This window comes from Muntiacus reevesi, chromosome 20 (assembly GCF_963930625.1).
Source record: "Muntiacus reevesi chromosome 20, mMunRee1.1, whole genome shotgun sequence".
Taxonomy (NCBI): Eukaryota; Metazoa; Chordata; class Mammalia; order Artiodactyla; family Cervidae; genus Muntiacus; species Muntiacus reevesi.
In genome coordinates, this window is record NC_089268.1 from 31,636,857 (window position 1) to 31,653,396 (window position 16,540).

General features: G+C 36.9%; 2 protein-coding genes across 2 annotated transcripts; both read left to right on the forward strand.

Annotated features, from left to right (window-relative positions):
* The first annotated feature begins 5,196 nt into the window (after positions 1-5,196).
* On the forward strand, positions 5,197-6,153 carry LOC136151233 (putative olfactory receptor 2W6). Its single transcript, XM_065912179.1, has one exon. The coding sequence runs from the start codon at positions 5,197-5,199 to the stop codon at positions 6,151-6,153; it is 957 nt and encodes a 318-aa protein (XP_065768251.1).
* Positions 6,154-14,286: 8,133 nt separating this feature from the next.
* LOC136151106 (olfactory receptor 2B6) lies at positions 14,287-15,228 on the forward strand. The gene has a single exon (XM_065912039.1). The coding sequence runs from the start codon at positions 14,287-14,289 to the stop codon at positions 15,226-15,228; it is 942 nt and encodes a 313-aa protein (XP_065768111.1).
* The last annotated feature ends 1,312 nt before the right edge of the window (positions 15,229-16,540 follow it).

Genomic DNA, 16,540 nt, shown 5'->3' on the forward strand with positions numbered 1-16,540 from the left:
TGGGAATCAGCTTGAAGGAGCTCCCAAAGGCCAAAGATGGGACAACTTGAGCAGCAGTATAAATAGTGATATTAATTAATTATAACAGTAGGTTAAACACAGAGTGAATGGGGCATATCTTATAGTCCCAAGGAAATGCTCATAAAGTAACATAACATGGGGAAAGGATGAGCCACCTTGAAGGAAATTTAAAGGCCAAATATAAGACAATTACAGCTGCAAAATAATGGTAGTATTGGACTATAACCAATACAATAAATATTCACAAGTTTATACTGATTAAATAATGATTTAATGAAAGGTTAAACAAACAGAAGAAGTAGTAATAGCTCTTCTTTACAATAGAATTTCAATTATTAAGTGAAGAAAGAGTGATGGAAATAGAAAGTAGATGCAATAGAAATATTTGTTGCAGGGAAGAATCACTGATGAATGCTAAGATAAATGTAAAAACATGATCAGAAATAAATGTTTGCATAATCTCAATACATTCTCCCACAAAGTAATCTTTAGTTACAAAAGGAAAATGCTAACTTCATGATGGAGAAACCTGGTAGAAATTACTTTAACCAAATGATCAAAGTTAACATCATGGTCACTTTATTACTCTTCATAAGGGTCCAGGTCATGAAAGACAAAAAAAAGGATAAGCAACTGCCCCAAGTTAGAGGAGACTTAAGGAGATGTGACAGCTAATGCAATGTGGTTTCCTGTGTTGGATCCTAGAGCAATAAAAGAATATTAGTGGGACAATTTGTAAAATTCTAATAGCCTTTTATCAATATTAACTTTCCATTTTTTGATAATTGTACCATGATTATGCAAGATTCAACATTAGGGGAAGATAGAGACTTCCTTGTTGGTCCTGTGGTTAAGGATCTGCTTTCCAATACAGGGGAGGCAGGTTTGATCCCTGATTAGGAAGCAAAGATTCCCACATGCTGCAGGGCAACAAAGCCCATGGGCCATAACTAGAGAAGCCTGTGCACCTCATGGACTGCAGCACACCAGGCTTCCCTATCTTTCAGTATCTCCCAGAGTTTCCTCAAACTCATGTCCATTGTGCCAGTGATGCCATCCAACCATGTCATCCTCTATTGTCCCCTTCTCCTCTCGCCCTCAAACTTTCCCAGCATCAGAATCTTTTCTAATGAGATAGCCCTTTGCATCAGATGGCCAAAGTATTGGAGCTTCAACCTAAGCATCGGTCTTTCCAGTGAATATTCAGAGTTGATTTCCTTTAGGATTGACTAGTTTGATCTCCTTGCTGTCCAAGAGACTCTCAAGAGTCTTCTCCAACACCACAGTCCTAAAGCATAAATTAATTAATAATTTGGAAACAATTCATTGTTCCATATCCAGTTTCTAACTGTTGCTTCTTGTCCTGCATATAGGTTTCTCAGGAGGCAGGTAAGGTGGTCTGATATTCCCATCTCCTTGAGAACTTTCCAGTTTGTTGTGATCCACACAGTCAAAGGCTTTAGCATAGTCAATGAAACAGCAATAGATGTTTTTTGGAATTCCCTTGCTTTTTCTATGAGTATTATTTTTATAGAACAAATATCCTCATCAAAGTGAATGTGATAAGAAGATATATAGTTAGGAAAAATCACAACTATTAAAGATCTACTATATATTGTCAAGGACAAATGTTCGATATTTAATATTTATTTAACTTTCACAAACATCCTTCAAAGTAATTTTTCTCCCCAGTGATAGTAAAGCTTTTAGTTTTTAAACTTTCTAGTTTTTAAGCCTGCATTGTTTCTGTTCTGGAGTTTGAGCTATTCTATCTCCAAAGGCTATTCTCCTTCCCCTTTATTCAAAATTATTTTTCAGATATAACTCAATTTTTTATTGTTTAGGGGAAATGTTGACTAGTTCAAAATATTTGGAATATAAAGTAAACAGAATCTCTTTTAGAAAGAGCTGGAAATGTAAATTTGCCCAGAAGTAGCATCAATATTAAGAAATAAGTGTATATTTCTCTAGACAATGAGTCCCTTCAGGACTTGAAGTACTGACAGTATAGCATTCATATTTTAGAAAGATTCCTTTTTTAGCAAAGAGAAATACAATAAGTTCCCTACATACAAACAAGTTCGGTTCGAAGAGCATATTCGTGAGCCCAACGGAGTAATCCTAGGTACCCAGCTAACACAATCAGCTATGCAGTACTGTACTATACTGTATAGGTTTATAATACTTTCCACACAAATAATACATAAAAACAAACCAACACTAAAAATAAACATTTTTACTCTTACAGTATAGGACCTTGAAATGTACAGTACAGTCCAATAGCTGGCATCCAGGGGCTGGCATCAGTGATCAGGCAGGAAAAGTTACTGACTGGAGAAAGGAGAGGAGGTGGGAGATGGCAGAGCTGAAGGATCATCAGCGATAGGAGTCGGAGGGCAACTGGAAGTTTCTTCAAGCCTGACATTGATAGCACAGGCTCTGATTCCTTGGGGTCATGTGCCTAAAAAACTAACAGTGCCTCCTCAAGTAAAGAAAATCCCTTTGCCATTTCCTGCATCCTGAATCTCTTTGGTTCTTCAGTTACAGTACTTCTTCCTCATTTTCTTCATCCTCTCTGTGGGGCCTCCAATTCTATCTTTTCACCCTTTCGCTCTGATAACATTCTGTGATATCATATCACAACTGGGAAACATTTCTTGTAATCACTGTAATGCTTGGATTGTATTATTTTATTTCACAGAAAATAACTTTCTGTGACTATATTATTTCCATCAGTTACAAGTTTAAATGTATTTGTAATCGGTTAGGGTTAGTGATGGGCCAGGTGTGACTAAAATGGCTAAGAATGAGGTGGCAAAAAAATTTAAAGATTGCTTCAAAAGTTTCTTCCATGGCTAACAATTCTACATCCTTCATTAAGTGCTCCATGAGGATCTCATCTTCGTTTCTCAGAAGGACTTATTATCTCGGAAAGGAAATTCTTGAAAGCATCAAATTCTCTAGGTATTTCTCCCTACTTTTCATGACAAAACATTAGATTGAGATGGTATGCAAGCTAACAATTTAGTGTAAGTAAAAGAAGCAATTCTCAGGGGAATGGGTCACCCCACTGTGTCAAGAAATTTGCAGGAATACAAAATTAATATTGATTCGCTTTGATTGCTCATCTATGTATTTCAGTGTTTGCTAACAGAAAACAATCATTGCATGTCATTTGTTTATAAATTAAAGGAGATGATAATACCATCACTGTTTCTAGCTAGTATATTCCATCTCTACCAATATAACTAGTGGTATTAAGTTTATACTATATGACATTAATATTTGTATGTTTAAAACATAGTATTTGACCTGATAATGATCATATATGTTCTGTTTTTACTTGATAAAAACCTATAGAAATGGTCACTGAAGTCAGTCGGCCATAGGATATTAATAATATTGGTTATCAAAATCTAACAATATTTTCAAAGTATAAAGCACATTTATACATAGTATCTCATGTATACCAGCTGAAATCTCTGGCTGTTGAGGTGAAACATGAGATTCATCTCCCTTAGAAGTCTTTGAAAGCTAAATATAGAAAACATTTTTGAGATGCAATAGTTTCCATATTGTTCACCTTACGATTGTAACAGATAGTTTGTACATTAACTTTGAATGTCAAAATTAATCTCTCTTTCAAGTTAAGCTTTATTATTATGAACCTTAAATTTGCATAGAAAATTAATCTTCAACAAAATTTTAAAGGGCCATGAATAGTACTTCTCTGCACTACATGCTCTAAAAATGCAATATAGATCCTTATGCATCTTTTCATTGATTCTAGGTTCTATTCTGAATTATGAGGTGACCAAGTTCCATGCCTTAATGCTTATCACTAACTACTGGTCTTGATGAAACCAGGAGGGGAAGATTTGGTGCTCTCTCTCCATCTCTCTCTAGGATGAATCTGTAATGTGTGTGTGTGTGTGTGTGTGTGTGTGTGTGTTAGTAAAGTGATATTTCCTCTGAGACCATATACTCTCCCATCGCTTGTTAGAAATAATTAGTTCAGGGAATTTTGAATGGAAAGTTTTACTCCATAGGGTGAGGCAGAAAAGGAAGAATCGAATCTAATATCAACTTTGAAACCAATATAAATTCTTCCTTTTCAAATGTGAACCCTCCGTTCTTCAAGTGTTTCCTGTACAGAGCGTACATCAGAGTTACCCCTGGCCTGCTCCTTCTCTGACTCCTTATCTGAGTGGGAGGGGGCATGTGGATATTTGGGGGCTTCAGGTGGTATAACTATTGTGTACTTATCAACATTCTCTCTTCATTCAGATTTGCCTCTGCTGGGTACAGTTGCCTTCTTGCTGTCTCTCCCTCTCATAGATTTCCTAAATGTCATCTTTCTCTTCTCTTTGTTTTCACTCTGGTCATCTCACTTGGACTTCCAAGTAAAGTCCCAAGAAAGAGAAAGAACTGTGGACATGGGATTTCTGAGGTTGCAGTCAAATTTGGTAAGTTAGGGATTCTGTGTAGGAAGAAATATAACCTACGCCTCTTTCCTATCATTTAGAGGATTTTTGTTTTGGTTTGCTTTTTATTTTGTTTTGGGGGGATATTTTCTTGAACTTTAGACCATAACTGTGTCATGGGCAATTAGATTTATTATGCCAATACTTCACAGCCTAAATGCTTATGCACTTTATTTACATAAGGTTGATCAAATCTTCATTCTACGAGGAAGCTGGAGAGAGATTTTGAACTTATCCATGGGGTTCTATCCATTAAATGTACAGAATGAAATTTCACCTAATAGCAAGACTGGTTCTCTGATCCAAAGACATAAGCCACTATTCCCATCTATACATTACATGCCACTAGAAGAATTAATTCAAGGCTTCCCTTTAAAATTTTTTTAAAGGTGGATAATTTTGTGTTTATTCCCTTGTAAAATAATCAGGATTTGAAAGTGACATTTTACATCTTGCAGAACTAGAAACAGTGATGCAAAATATTGGGAAAAAAAACCACAGTCCAGAGCCTGAAAATTCCCAAATAATGTTTTCAGATCCAGTAGTAACTTAACTAACACCTATTGAACTTCTGGGTCAAGCATCCAACATTTCCACAGAAGTCTCTGTTCTACCATTTTACCAGTCATTCCATTTCAAGGCTGTATATCTATGCCCTTCACAGATACTCATCTTTCTCCTACCAGGTAACATGTGGCCACAGGTGATGGAAAATGACAACACAAGTGCTTTTGAAGGCTTCATCCTGGTGGGCTTCTCTGATCGTCCCCACCTAGAGCTGATCCTCTTTGTGGTTGTCCTCACTTTTTATCTGCTGACTCTTCTTGGCAACATGACCATCATCTTGCTTTCAGTTGCAGATTCCCGGCTACACACACCCATGTATTTCTTTTTGGCCAACCTCTCATTCCTAGACATGTGCTTCACCACAGGTTCCATCCCTCAGATGCTCTACAACCTTTGGGGTACAGATAAGACCATCAGCTATCTGGGGTGTGCCATCCAGCTCTACTTCGTCCTGGCTCTGGGAGGAGTGGAGTGTGTGCTCCTGGCTGTCATGGCGTATGACCGCTACGCTGCAGTCTGCAAACCCCTGCACTACGCTGTTATCATGCACCCGCGACTCTGTGGGCAGCTGGCTTCAGTGGCGTGGTTGAGTGGCTTCGGCAATTCTCTCATCATGGCACCGCAGACGTTGATGCTACCTCGCTGTGGGCGCCGGCGGGTGGACCACTTTCTCTGTGAGATGCCAGCACTAATTGGCATTGCCTGTGTCGATACCATGACCCTTGAGGCACTGGCATTTGCCTTGGCAGTCTTTATCATCCTGGTACCACTCATCCTCATCCTCGTCTCTTACGGTTATATTGCACGAGCCGTGCTGAGGATCAAGTCAGCTGCCGGGCGAAAGAAAGCCTTCAACACCTGTAGCTCCCACCTCACTGTTGTCTCTCTCTTCTATGGGACGATTATATACATGTACCTCCAGCCAGCAAACACTTATTCCCAGGACCAGGGCAAGTTCCTTACTCTTTTCTACACAATAGTCACTCCCAGTGTTAACCCCCTAATCTATACACTGAGAAACAAAGATGTTAAAGAGGCCATGAAGAAGGTACTAGGGAAGGGAGAGGCAGAAGTAGAGTAAAAAGTCATCAAATCTGGGGACTGTCTTTTGATCCACCTTCTATATATACTGCTAGACCTAGCAAATAAAGGCGTGTTCTGACATAACAGAGCAAGGGACTTAATGAGATGCGGGAATTCAATGGTTTAGCTAGGTAGAGAAAGTGCAAATTCCTGAGTAGACCATCACTTGTATTCCTCTCAAGTCCTTCTAAGTCAAGAATTCATCACAAGGAGGTCTGCAATCCAGGATCAGACAGTGACCTATGCTTGCAAAATACTAGCCATGAATGTAAACACCAGGCATTTTTGTACTTAGTCCAGCTTCTGACACAATGATCTGTACTGATTAGGTCCTCAGTATGGGATTGCCTGGTGTCTCAGATAGTAAAGAGTCTGCCTGCAATGTGGGAGACCTGAGTTTGATCTCTGGGTGGGAAAGATCCCCTGGAGAAGAAAATGGCAACCCACTCCAGTATTCTTGCGTATTCCAAGAGGAGCCTGGCAGGCTACAGCCCATAGGGTCGTAAAGAGTCAAAGAAGACTGAGTGACTTTATTTTCACTTTAAGGCTCAATATAAGTGAAAAGAATGAACTTAGAATTAGTGAAGAAAAATTCCTAGAAAGTTCAAATGTGCTTTTATAGTGCCAAATGCCACAATAAGATGAACTCTGGGGGACTGTTGGGATATTTATGGTTGAGTGTTTTCTGTATGTTGAATGTTTCACAGTTTCATTAATAATTGCAGTACCTCACCAGTTGTAAGGAAAATATATTTGACCCTTAAAGGCAAACATGTTTCTTCAGACTTGAAATGTTGTCAATCAGATAAATCCCATCTCATAACCTAGGAAAACATATATGATGTTAGAATTTCATGACAAGTGAATAGGATTCCAAAACTTGGGAGCATGGTCAGTGTTATCATTAAGAACTGGATAAAGCATGGATTTAGCAAGTTCTCATTTAAGCCTACCCAAAAATATTAAAGAAAGCCCACTCCAGTGTTCTCGCCTGGAGAATCCCAGGGACGGCAGAGCCTGCTGGGCTGCCGTCCATAGGGTCGCACAGAGTCGGACACAACTGAAGCAACTTAGCAGCAGCAGCAGACTTATCTAGATGCCCTAGAAAAAATACCAAATATCTAATAAGTTTTTCTCAAAACATATCATTTTTAGACATAAAGTGAATATTTTCCTATTTTGAGCACTAACTCTTGTACTTTGTCCAAATAGATTAGTTTTTATTTTAGATTAATTAGGGCTTATAAGAATGAGTTTTAGGTTTAGTTTTTATTATTCACACAAGAAGGTAGAAAAAATGGAATATAATTGATTCTTCCTAATTTATAAACTAAGTGAAAGGTGATGCTAAGCCGTGATAATGTTTACTAAGGACATTATTAATGCTGCCCATGTACTGAATATACATATTCCTGGTTTAGCATTTCTCATGTCTTTCACTAAAAACAACTTTTAGTATGTGTCCTACTGCCATAAAAATAAACTGTATGCTGCGTGCATGCTATGTTGGTTCAGTCATGTCCAACTCTGTGCAACCCAACATACTGCAGCCTGCCAGGCTCCTCTGTCCGTGGGATTCTCTAGGCAAGAATACAGGAGTGGGTTGCCATGCCCTTCTCCAGGAGATCTTCATGACTCAGGGATAGAGATGAAATACCTTTTAGAATCATTCCCTATTGAACAATGATAAAAATTAACTTTTTACATCATCTCTACACTACGTAGATATGCATTACTCTAGAGTCAATGGTATCTTGAAGTGGAGGCAAGAAATCAAGACACAGAGTATAAATCTCTATGAATATATCAATTTTGGAAGCTCCCTATGGAATTCGCACCTAATACGTTTCAAATTTTCCCTTTTTTCCCCCACAAGGAACAATTTTCATAGCACTCTTCTCTAGAAAATTTAGAATCACTGTTATAGATTATAAATATTGAGTGTCGTATCTCAAAGGGAAAGGTCACTGTGTCCTTAATTACATTACGATATCCAGAATCACCTTTTTCTTAATTTATAATGTTTTAAAAGTTCACTTAGTTTACTTATTTACATATGAAGTAGGAATAATGAACTGTATTCTAACTGTTCTGCCATCTCCTAGGAATAACAGAATATTCTCTGTAATAAAAATAGAAATGTTTCATTTTCATTCTCTATAAATTCTTCCTTTCACTAAACTGTGCTTCATCTTCATAGACTCATCTTTTCCATAGAGCAAGTAGAAATGAACATCAAGATTCATTCATTGTGCGCATTTGTTTATCTCTCAGCTATGGTGCTTAAACTTCCTCCAAGAGAAATAAATATTATACATATGCTTGTGTATGTGTGTGTATATATGTGTATGTTTATTCTCACTGTGATTTTAAATTAAAAGCCATGAGAAGACAGCTCAATAAATGCTTATTAATCAGATTATCAGATCACTTTTCATCTTGCTATTTTTGTGTACCCTGGGATTTTGTGGTTATTTCTTACACAGTTATTCTGGAAATAGATAACTGATACAATTTTATGACTCATTTTACAAGGTCACCATAACTTGGATAACAAATCTGACAAGGACATTACAAGAAAGGAAAATTGCAGATAGATAGCTCATGAAAATACATACAAAAATCCTAAACAGTCATCAGCAAATTTAATCTAGTGTTACATAGAAAGTATAACATATTGTCAACATTTGGGGTTTATCACAGGAATAGAGTGGAATAACATTTGAAAACCAGTGCTATGTGTCAATTTTTTTTTTAAATTGGAAAGAAAACCTACAGATTCAGTCAAAGCATTTGATAAAATTCAATACCCATTTCATAGTATATCTCCAGTTTCCTGAAATACTTCGTGAATTTTAAAAAGTTTAACTTCTCTATGTTTCAGTTTCCATATCAATAAAAGGAAGGTAAAAGTGTTGCTATTTTATAGGGTGTTGTTGGCATTAGTGAGCATCAATGAGACATTATTGCTATTATTATTAAACTCTGCAGATTCTTTCTTAGTTCCAGGCCCTAGTTAAATGGGCATTATTTTAAATGTTTTACTTTAAGACTACTGAAATTTTTTGGCTTATTTATCTTCGTCTATTCAGCAAACTAAAGACTTGTCTATATCCATATTTTCTAATTTGTTTGGTCTTCTCTTTTCTTTTAAACTTCTATTTCCTTTAAATTACCCATTATAAGAACTTGTGAAAACAAAAAGGAATTTCTACATTAAAAGGAGCGTTTTCCCCCTGACTAATTACACCCTCATGCCCACTCAGAGGTGAGCTCTGTTACTGGTTTATGAAGTCAAGAGTTATTATACATTATCTTTTGTGGATTAAATCTTTATTTTTTTCCTTTTCTTGTTTTACTTGATAAGCTTTCCTTCTTCTACAGATATCAGCCTCTATTCCCTATGGATTGTCCATGTTAAACATCTAATAAGTATCCTTCATATTTTCTTCATTCTCATATAATCCTATATAGGCATACAATACCTAAAATCATATTTAGAGCATTTCAGTCCTTTTTTAAATACTTAAGATTATGCTGAGGACTTACCTGGTGACTCAGTCGAAAGAATTCGCCTGCCAATGCAGGAGACATGGGTTGGATCGCTGATCCGGGAGGATCCCACATGCTGCAGAGCCACCAAGCCCATTCGCCACAACTATTGAGCCTCTACCCTAGAGCCTCGGAAACACAACTCCTGAGCCCACCCTACCACAACTAGTGAAGTCTGTGCTCCAGAAGCCGTGCTCTACAAGAGAAGTCACCATAGTGAGAAGCCGCAATAAAGAGTGGCTCAGGTCTCCCCAGCTAGAGAAAAGTTTGCGGCAGCAACAAAGACCCAGCACAGCCAAAATAATTCTTATTTTTTAAAGATTATGTCATCCAATCTTTCTTGCATCTTTATTTTCTCACTCAGTAATATTGCTGGCAAATCACTGGTGTAGATTGTTATTCAGTCAATTCTTCTTCGAGGGAGTAAGTTTTTCTCCATCTTTGGCTGTTTCAAATATTGCTGCAATAAAACTCTTTGTTCTTGTGTCTTTATAGACTGATAATTTAATCCATAGGATAAATTTCCATGAATGATATTGCTAGGCTGATGGATATTAACTGTCTTATTTATTTCTAAAATTCTAGTGACACTTTGAATTTCTATCCAGAATTTCTGAGAGTAGCCATTTTTCTCAAGCAAAGTTAGGCCTGGGAGTTACTGCTGGTTACATTTTTTTTTTCAATCTAGTAAGTGATTATCATAATGTATTTCTCTGATTATTTGGAAATGCAAAATCTCATACAGATTTGCTCTTCTGAGTTGTATGTTCATATTATTTGACATTTTTCTACTGTGCTATTTGTATTTTTTCTTAGACTTTACAAACCCTTTTTATTTTGTAGGTACTAGCTTTTTTCATAATTATAGATATGTTTTTCTTGTGTCTACTCATGAAAAATTGTTTTGGAACCTCAGAGTAGAACATATAAGAATAAATCCTGGATAGAAGAGACTTTAGAAAAATATGAATCATTTTTAAAATCCTGCCCCAAACCCAAATAGGAAACTAGATTAAACCAAAAGAGAGCTTCTTAACTAAGCCTAGAAATGCTAGACACTAAGCAAGAATCTATGGAAAAAAAATGATAGAAATATTTGGATATAATAAAACTGCTTTATGTAAATCAGGGTAATAAAAATATTTCTATGGTAAATTAAACAGAAGTCTATTTCACTATATAGAAATTGACCTCAGATAGAATTTCAGTTTTTTATGTGGCTTCACTAACTAGCTTACAAAAAAAACCTAACTTCCAGTTTGATAGCTCAAAATCCAAGCATTATTTGATAAAGTATTTTACTTTGTTCTTTTTTGTTTTGGAAAAAGTTGAGACAGTCTCCAGAGAAAGGGTATTGTAGAGTAAATCTAAGCTAAAAGTGAAATATCCCTTCATGGAGACCTAGCTCCTCTCTGCCTCTTCCCATTGGATATCATGGTCAATTACCATTAAACACAGGAGGATTGCTGCTTTCCCTTAAGCCAGAGCACACACCAACATTAACAGAGAACATTTCCTATCCTCATTTAGTTTGCAAATCTGGTGAGGAAAATTCTGAAAATAGTAGTTACTACCGTAAGAATTTGCAATACGATGCTAGAAAAATCTATTCTGATTGACTGCAATATTTTATTCCTATTCTTCTATTTTCTGAGTTAATCCAGAATGGAGAGCTCGTAATTTGCCACTTAAAGACTGGAACAAAGGACTGAACAAACTTAATCATATCCATTTTATAACTGAATAGCTTATGAAGAGGCTGTTAACTTCACATGCTTCTAATTAGTGCTATTAGAATCCAAAGGTTCTTGGACACATACAGACACACAAATCATCCTATTGCCAGTGCTTAAAATGAAGGTATGTAGAGCACTTTTCTAAAAATGTTTCTGTAAAACATACTGAAATTTGGCTATTCTGAGCACTCAGCTTATGGACTCTTTCAGCATTGTATTTTAGAAAAAATTGACTCAGCCTCTTAATTTCAAACACTACTTTGCATATATTTGTTATCTCTACTGAAAGTTAAAATTTTAGAGTAGAACGGTCTTGAATTCTAACCTTCAGTCTTATATGCATGTACTAACTTGGGAAAATGAACTCTTTGAGCTTCCTAATTCAAATTTCTGCCCAAATTAACTTCTTGTGAAATGCAAACAAAACTTCCCTCTCTGTTCTAAACTAACTTACAATGTTGTGTGAAAAAAAATTACTATTATTTATTCTTATGCTCCAGCAAGAAGTATTTAGAACTTTATACATTCACAGCGGCATGGTAATTTCTTGAGAAAACATAAATGTAAATGAAATGAAATGTAAGTGAAAAACAGAAAATTCCAGTGTTTCAGAAGATTAAATTACTTTCCAAAGCTGTTATCTTGCCCAGTTGTGGCTTAGTGGCAAGATGGGAACTACAACTTTTGTCTTTCTTATCTGGAAACTCTTTCCATAGCAAAAGCTTTAAAAAAGTTTTTAAGACTTTGTTGGATCTGCTCATTATGAATTCTTGAGTCTTAGTCATGAAGTAGTTGCAATGTCACTGATGTACAGGAAAGCAGGTGATAATATTTATATTTAACTAGGTGGTATAAATTGAAATATCCTTAGGTACACATTTGTCCTGCTTTTCAAAATTCTTATAATCAGTGGCAGTTTTTTTTTTTTTTTTTGCCAACAGGTTCCCAATGCTCCCATATTCCAGCCTTTAGAAAATCTCTGTGTAGAGCTGTAATTCAGATCTTTAATCAAGGATCTACTAAGAGATAAAGACTATATTCATATCAGATTTGCTTTCTTATGGTATTAAAGTCTAAAGCAATACTGATCCTTATAGCAAAATGCAGAGTACAAGTAAGACATTTAAAGTTACTATATAATACCTAATAATTTTTATTAAGATAGGTATTATAATACTTGTTTATTAACAATAGAATGAGCAGGAGTAAAGTTAAATATTAAAGTCTGATTTACCCTCTCCCTTTTGCTACTCTGCGAAGTTAAACTTTAATGCCTCTGTATATTTCTAGGTAATTTTTGTACACGTGAATACTGAAAACGTACCATTATATTGCCTTATGTAAACACATGGAAGCATGCTAAATAGATGTTAAGAAGTTTGTCTTTTCTCTTGAAGATTGAGGATTTTTTTCAGATTCATATTTATATCTATATCTCAGACCTCATTTTATTGATAGTTGTATAGCAACAGGCATAGCAAAAGCTTTCATTAACACTGTCCTGAGAGCTGTAGAATAAGTGAGCAAAGTTAAAATACATATTGAATAATTATTCAAAACTTACATTCCTATCATTAAATTCACATCATTATATCAACAAAATAATAGTAAAAATACTTTAAGGTAGTGTTAACAAGGTAGACAATTTTGGGATGAATAAACTTTCACTGGTGGGTTTGGCTTATACAATTGCCCCTTCTTATCTGTTGGTTCTGCATCTGAGGATGGAAAATATTTGGGAAGAAATTCTATAAAATTCCAAAAAACAAAACTTAAATTTGCTGCCCAACTATTTACATAGTATATGCATTATATCAGGTCTTATAAATAACCTAGTGTGTGCAAGCTAAGTCACTTCAGTTGTGTCCGATACTGTGTGACCTTGTGGGCTGCAGCCCACCAGACTTCCCTGGGTCCATGGGATTCTCCAGGCAAGAATACTGGACTGGGTTGCCATGCCTTTCTCCAAGGGATTTTCCTGACCCAGGAATCAAAATTGTGTCTCTTAGGTCGCCTGCATTGGCAGGCATGTTCTTTACCACTAACACCACCTGGGAAGATAGAAGTAACCTAGAGAAGATTTAAGTATATGAGAGGGTGTGTATATGTTATATGCAAACACTATGCCATTTTATATAAGGGATTTCAGCATCCTTGGAATTTGGCATCTACAGGGGTCCTGGAATCAACCCCTCATGGATTTGGAGGAACAAATGTATTAGTACCTCCAGCAAGCTAAGGACTCTGAACAGTTCAATTCAGTTGCTCAGTCATGTCCAGTGCTTTGCAACCCCATGGACTGCAGCATGCCAGGCTTCCCTTTCCATCACCAACTCCCAGAGCTTCCTCAAACTCATGTCCATCAAGTCAGTGATGCCATCCAACCATCTCATCCTCTGTCGTCCCCTTCTCCTCCAGCCTTCAGTATTTTCCAGCATTAGGGTCTTTTTCAATGTGTCAGTTCTTCGAATCAGGTGGCCAAAGTACTGGAGTTTCAGCTTCAGCATCAGTCCTTCCAATGAATATTCAGGACTGAAAATTCCTAATTGCTATCTAGGTGGCAAGTATTACAAACAAAAATTAACCAAATGACAGGAAAAGAAAAATCAAAGAACAAATTTTATTGGAACTGTTTAAATCAGGTATTTTCTTTTGACATTTTGGCTTTTCTTTTTGAAGTGCTGATATAGAGATAGAAAGACTGAATTTTAGACATATTTAGATAATTATGTATTTTTCATGTTACAAGCAATAGCAGTTCTGTAAATGTCTTCAAACAGGTATTTGTTCATTGACCTTCTGAATTTTTATGTTTCAGGAAATCAAGGATTGAAACACTGATCATGACTCCAGTAAATGAGAGCATCCCCCTGGAGTTCATCTTCTTAGGCTTCTCAGATCGACCATGGCTGGAGTTTCAACTTTTTGTGGTCTTCTTCATTTCTTACATGGTGACTATCTTTGGGAATCTGATCATTATTGTAGTGTCACGCCTGGACTCCAGACTCCAGACTCCCATGTATTTCTTTCTTACCAATCTGTCACTCCTAGATCTTTGCTACACCACAAGTACGGTTCCACAATTGCTGGTAAATTTACACAGCACCAGGAAGGTAATTAGTTACAGTGGCTGTGTGGCCCAGCTGTTCATGTTTCTGGCTTTGGGGGCCACCGAATGTGTTCTGCTGGCCGTCATGTCCTTTGATAGATTTGTAGCTATTTGTCGACCTCTCCGTTACTCAGTCATCATGAGCCAAAGGCTCTGCCTCCAGTTGGCAGCTGCCTCCTGGATTACTGGTTTCAGCAACTCAATGTGGTTGTCTACCCTGACTCTCCAAGTGCCACTCTGTGGCCCCTTTGTACTAGATCACTTTCTCTGTGAAGTCCCTGCTCTGCTCAAATTGTCGTGTGTTGACACCACAGCAAATGAGGCTGAACTCTTCTTTGTAAGTGTGCTATTCCATCTAGTACCCCTGACACTTATTGTTATATCATATGCTTTTATTGCCCGAGCAGTGTTGAGGATCCAATCTGCTGAAGGCAGACAAAAAGCATTTGGAACTTGTGGCTCCCATCTAATTGTGGTGTCACTTTTTTATGGTACAGCCATCTCCATGTACCTGCAACCACCTTCACCCAGCTCCAAGGACCGGGGAAAGATGGTTTCCCTCTTTTATGGAATTGTTGCACCCACGCTGAATCCCCTGATATATACGCTTAGAAACAAAGAGGTAAAGGAGGCCTTTAAAAGGTTACTGGCAAGAGTCTTTTCAATCAGGAAATAAATATTAAAAAGAAAAAATAGGCCCAAAATGGAGTCAGTTATACTAAGTCCATGTAACTGTACAAAGACTTGAATAGCTAACATAGTTGCCATCTCAGTCCACCAAGAATGTAACTTTTACTCAGACAACCTGGAATTATCTGGTTAACACTAAGGGCAACCTTGCCTGAAACAAAGCATTTTTTGCTAATAATTTCCTTTGGGTTTTGGGTGTTTGTTGTTGTCATTTTGCCCCTTTTATGCCTTTAATTTTTTTTCCTTTCTACAGCTAGGCAGAGGTATTTTTTATTTGCTCGGAGAGATGCTACCTGATTCATGAATCCTTCAGTAAAGCCAACTAGGTCTTTAAAATTCATTTGATTGAATTTTGTTATTTGACATGAGGAATATGCTGATAAACTTTGTAAATGTTTAGTGTTCATGCAGCTTATTAACTTTTCTTCGACTTGTCTTGTTTCCATCATCCCTCAAGAGAACTATTTTGATTGTGAAGTGAAAGTCTCTCAGTCATGTCCAACTCTTTGCAACCCCATACACTATAGAGTCCATGGAATATCCTAGGCCAGAATACTAGAGTGGGTAGCCTTTCCCTTCTCCAGGGGATCTTCCCAATCCAGGGATCAAACCCAGGTCTCTCACATTGCAGGCAGATTCTTTACCAGCTGAGCCACAACTGTTTTGATTACCTCCCACAAATAAAAGTTTATTGATGGGAAGTTACATTAGCCTTTTGTTGCCTAAACCTATTTATTGAACAAGTATCCAGAATTAGTCTTCCAATTCACAAGAAACTGTATAACCTCAATATTTTCAACTTTATTTTTATGTTTGTATAATTTGGCATAACTTAGACCTTTCTAAGAATATGACAAAAGCCAGCAATCATTTCTCTGGTAATATCATACGCACACACACACACACACACACACACACACACACTTTTTTTTTCACACAATTCGAGGGAATTTACCAAAACCCTGAAATATAACAACTTTAAATTTGGATATGAAATTAACAACCCTAGTTTAAAATTTTCAATACCACACTTATGTCAACATAATATTATAAGTCACAATGATTTTTATTCTAGGATTAAACTCAGATTTTCCATTCTCTGTGCTTAGTCACTCAGTCATGTCTGACTCTTTGTGACCCCACGGACTGCAGTCTGCCAAGCTCCTCTGCCCATGGGGATTCTCCAGGCAAGAATACTGGCGTGGGTTGCCATGCCCTCCTGCAGGGGATCCCTTCCCAACCCAGGGATTGAACCCAGGTCTCCCACGTTGCAGACAGATTCTTTACCATCTGAGCCA